This window comes from Austrofundulus limnaeus, unplaced genomic scaffold (genome assembly GCF_001266775.1).
Source record: "Austrofundulus limnaeus strain Quisiro unplaced genomic scaffold, Austrofundulus_limnaeus-1.0 Scaffold278, whole genome shotgun sequence".
NCBI lineage: Eukaryota > Metazoa > Chordata > Actinopteri > Cyprinodontiformes > Rivulidae > Austrofundulus > Austrofundulus limnaeus.
Genome location: NW_013952680.1, coordinates 229746 through 234719, shown reverse-complemented (window position 1 = coordinate 234719; position 4974 = coordinate 229746). Strand labels below are relative to the sequence as shown.

General features: G+C 41.9%; 2 protein-coding genes across 2 annotated transcripts in view; one reads left to right on the top strand and one right to left on the bottom strand.

Moving 5' to 3' along the window:
* mturn (maturin, neural progenitor differentiation regulator homolog (Xenopus)) overlaps positions 1–824 on the bottom strand; it is a gene marked incomplete at its 3' end in the record, with an annotated part of 11354 nt that extends 10530 nt beyond the window's left edge. Inside the window, 1 exon segment of the mRNA XM_014021102.1 lies at positions 431–824. Coding sequence (XP_013876556.1) covers positions 431–589 — 159 coding nt within the window. The 5' untranslated portion in view covers positions 590–824.
* Positions 825–4554: 3730 nt separating this feature from the next.
* The window catches only part of LOC106526483 (SH3 domain-binding protein 5), a gene marked incomplete at its 3' end in the record, with an annotated part of 16833 nt that continues 16413 nt past the window's right edge, over positions 4555–4974 (top strand). The window contains 1 exon segment of the mRNA XM_014021101.1: positions 4555–4798. Within this exon segment, the coding sequence (XP_013876555.1) occupies positions 4724–4798 (75 nt within the window).

Genomic DNA, 4974 nt, shown 5'->3' with positions numbered 1-4974 from the left:
ATAATAATAAAGTTATTCTGAGTTGACAGTTTGATCCTCCTGCTCAGACTTGCCGTTAGCTCATCAATTCGGTCAGAATGAAACGCTATTTCTTCCAACAGAGGTCGTTGAAAGAGCTATCTACACCAGGTAAGATGTTGTTTGCTTATAACTTTGCATAAAACACCACCTCAAAAAGGCTGAACTGTCCTTTTAAGCGTTGGGCCTTGTGTTTATAAACTGACAGGTAAAACAAAAACTGAGGAGACAAAGGCATCATCACATGTGAGGAGAAGCCGTGATTACATCATGTCTTATCCCACGTCCATCAGCGAGAAAACCGGAACCAACCGGGACAACCCCACCTCCAACCTCAGCCTCGACACACCTACAAGAACACACACACACATACACACACGCACACACAGTGGTGTGATGGGCCTACACTCACAAAGCTGTCGGTCTCTCCGGGACACAGCACATAGAAAGAGACCCCGGGCTCCGCGTAAAAGTCCAGCCTCCTCTCGTCGTTTTCCTCGGCGAAAATGAGGTCGAACGGGTTCCCGGTGCACCACTTCTCCGCCGCCTCCACCAGCTGCTTGAACTCCATCCTGCGCGAATCCTCTCTGCTTGCGTTCCCTGGCTCCCGGAGATCGATCCGTGTCTCTCTCTCTGGCCGTCGGGGTGATGATGCTCAAGACGCAACCAGCATCAGCATCAGCACCGCATCCTCAGCCTGGACTGCTGCACCCTCTGCATGGTCCGGTGGAGGAGAGAGAACTGAAGCCGAGCGGAGACTGCGTTCATCCAGTCCTCACAGCCCCATTCCTCTCCTCCTCCTCCTCCTCCCGGCGTTATGAAATCAACGTCCGTCGCAGATCTGCAGACGCAGGAGGACGCTGGGGGGAAAAAAGAAAAGAAAAAAGACAGACAGACAGACAGACAGACAGACAGACAGACAGACAGACAGACAGACAGACAGACAGACAGACAGAGTCTGGTTTACACATCATCCATTAAATGTTCATCAAAACTAAACCAGGAACCATCAACGATCAGCCAACCAGCACATGTGTCAAACTTATGGTTCACGGGCCAAATGGGGTCAGGCCCAGCCTTTTGAGTGGCTCCCAAGAGCTTTAAAAACATAATAATGTCTAAAAATAAGAGGTGGGGGTATTGATCTAAGTATCAAGACAGTCATTACCTCTTCATCATTCTTGCATGCTGGGGAATTTCTTTCTTTCTTTTTTGTGTTATCAGTGTGCGTTGCCAATGCAATGCGCACTATTGTGATTCGTTTCCCATCCAAGTCATCTCAACGTTGCCATGCTTCTCCTCCTGCATACTTTGTCCTAGAGCTGCCATTGTAATTTATATCTGTAAAGCTCCTGTGCCAAATGATGGCTATGCCTTTTGGTGCCTGTAAAACTTATAGTTTATGAAATATTAATGTTTAATGAATTATAATGGCAGTCAATGGAGCCTTGTATTGGTCCAATACTGCCCCGTGCTGTACTCAACTTGGTACTGCACCATAGTTTAATATTTCAACTCAGTAGTTCAGTGTTTACAGTACCAATATGATTGTATTTTGATGTTTTACTATAATATTGTCTTAATACTGCTCTATTGTCGTAATATATTGCACTTAAGTGTCAATAATTGCATTGGCAAGGTAAACTATTTCTGCATAAATACAATCCAAGCCCTGGGATTGTCCTCTGCCACAGCTCCCATGTGTCATGGTGAACACTGTCGGATTTCATTCAAGAGATCAGGGTTCAATCCCAGCTATGAACAAACTGTTTCAGTAAAACTACATAATTTCAGTTTGTTATATTGCCACACAATTACCCTAATTACAAACACGTGCTGACTTGGCAGGTGTTTGACTGATAATAATTAGAAAACACATTTGAACTTGGTCACACTTCATTCTGCAAGTCCAATGCTGCAGGCAAAGACATGCTACATGGCAATGCACACTTGTTTTTACATCGTAAAATCCCATGTCTAGTTGACTTTGTTTTTTATATTTTTGTTATATTGTTGCTTTTGTTGCACATTGTTTTTTTTTTCTTGTGTTGTATCATAATCAGCTAATCAAAGGCAAAATCACAAAATTATTCAGTGAACATGACAAGTATCAGTTTCGGCAGCAGAATCGACGATATTAGGACAAGCTGCTTTAAAGCCAGCTTTGACCATAAACTACATCTCCCAGAATGCATGCTGATTAACTTACCCGCAAAATGACGCCGGAGGTGCACAGGGTTTGAAAGAGGCCAGCTACTTTTGTTGCAGTTGTACTGGGAAGTGGGAATTTCCTGCGTACAAGTCGTAAATTTAAACTGGAACGCCCCTTCAGTGGGAATTCCCTGTTTGAAAGTGGGAGAATTCCCTTACTTTTATTTTTAATAGTATTTGTGTTTTATTTATTTCACATTTAGTCCGTTTACAGGCGGTAGATTTTTAGTGTTTGCAAGAGGACATGTAAAACGCTGTTTCTATGCAGGAAACACCAGGCAGAGCTAGGTTATATTTTGTCGGCAGAGCTCAGCTGTAACGAGACGAGGAACGTGACGTTTCCTGTTTTACTTTCAACACTAAACGTTGAATTTAATTCCATTTCTGGGCCCCTGAGTGAGGAGCGGGGAAGGTTTAGATTTAAATTTTTTCAAACACGTCACACTGGTGTAAAATAAGACTAGATTAGCGAACGTTAAACCACTTCCTTTGCTTAGTTTGTTGCAGTTTTTGGCATGCAAATTATATGTGCACTTGGTAGTCCTGTTTAGAGCCTGGTGTGTTTTTATGCAGCGTTTGTGGATTACTTAATATAAAAGCTGCGTTCCCACGCAGGTTTCCAAAGTGAACAAGATGTTCATATTCCCAGTTTTGATATGTTCACATTAATCTAAACTGTCTCGTCATAAGGTCACATGTCCGTAATAAATGAACCAAGAATGTTTTCATTATTTGTTCTTTTACTTTCTTTATGCTCAGAGCTTAAATAGTTTTCCTGGATTCTTCAGTTTCTTGGGCATATACACAGGCCCAGAATAAAACACTTTCAGGGATTGCTGGGAACCATAAGTGTTTACAGGAAACCAGCAGCTTCATGCCACCAGTGAGCCCGGCAATGGTCCTGACCCGCCGCCAGGTGGCGAAGAGGAACCACCCAAAGCTCACAAGTGGTCTGGTAAGCTGGAAACAATACAGGTTTATGAAAAGGTTCATTTCAAAATAAGATAAAGGAGCGGTTTGTTATAGAAAAAACTGACATGCAGCTGTCCAATTTTAGTTTTATTATATGTAGCTTTTTTCTTTTAATGATGATCACATCCATCCATCTGCTGCTTGTTTACAAGTCAGGTCATCCAGATCTTCTGGGAGGACTTCACATTGTTCCCCAGCTGAGAGACATCTGCCCAGTGTGTCCTGGGTTTCCTTCCAGCTGGCAGGGTCGTATAAAGTACCACAAAGTGATACTCGAGTAAAAGTACAAGTCTCTTACCAAAAATTACTTTGGTTAAAATGAAAGCCTTCTTTAGGAATATTACTTGAGTAAACGTCTGCTAAATGATCTGCTTGTGTACAAACGAATACCGTATCAAAACTTCATATATTTATACTTCTCATTCAACCACAATTAAATTCACTCTATGTAGGAGGCACAATTTATATGGATAGTATTTATTTTTCACAATAACAAGTTGGAATGAAAACAAGCAAAAATGAAATAAAAGTAACGATACTTAATTTATCGATACGTAATTTTTAAAAAAAATGTAAGAAGTAGAAGTAAAAAGTAGGCTGAAAAAAATTACTACTCAAGTACCAAAAATTATATGTAAGTAAAGTAACAAAGTATTTGTACTTGTACAAACCTTTGTACTAACCCTAACCTAACTCTACAACTCTGCCAGTTGAAGATGTCTGGAAAACCTCCCCAGGGAGGAATCCATGGGATCCTTACTGACTCCTCTGGATGTGGAGGAGGAACCTCTCCCTGCACAGAAAACCCGTTCCCTTTATTCGTGATCCCGTTCTTTCAGTCTCTACACAGAGTCCATGACTGTGGAGAAGAACAGCCGGTTAACAGACGATCACTAAGAAGTGTCCCATATTTTGGTTCTTTGTTTGTTTAAGTTTTGAAGCAGAGGGGTTCAAGTGTGTGATTGTTTTATCATGAGTGATGTCAGGATGACTCTCATCACCAGAAAGTTTTCCAAATCTGGACCCCCCCAGATGGGGGATCAGGACCACTGACAGTTTTGGGGTGGCGCACAAAAAAACCAAACGCAACAACAAAATTATATCTTTATCTATAATTTGAGAAACGTTGTATGGGAGTAAAGGGATCGCCTCCTTCTTTGTTATTTTATTTGTATTTTTAACTAATATATTTATAGGGGTGGCCATTTTCTGGGAAATTGATGATCTCTGCCAATTTTAGAATTAACTGTGCCAGCTTTTATTTTGAAATCTCAAAACAGGAAACAGCTGATCTAACCGATCAGTATTGATCTTTTTTTCGTCTTCCAGGGTTCGTCACTACTTGACTCTTTTACTTTGTGTTCTGTTTCGGGTCTGGCTGTGGGTCTGGTCCGTCCTCGTGCAGGGCTCCACGTGAAGGGCCCACCCTCTCCACTCAGGGGCCCCTGATCGTCTGCGGCGAGGAGGCCCCTCGCTGCTGTGCTCAGTTTGCTGAAGACTGATTTTTGTTGTTGCTTTGAGCATGGAAGGAAGCGGGAGTAACTGTGAGGATGAGGAGTGTCCTCAGGAGGAGGAAGAAGTGGACCCCAGGATCCAGGTGGGACCAAAGAAACAGTAAAGTTACAACAAAATGTATTCATATATTTATACAAACCAGTAAAAATAATGTAATAAACTGTTGTAGCCACTTTAAAATGAGAACCACTGAGCTGAAAGTGTCACAGTTAGCAGATTTTTATTTTGAAGTACTTCCTCAGCTTGCTGATAATAAAC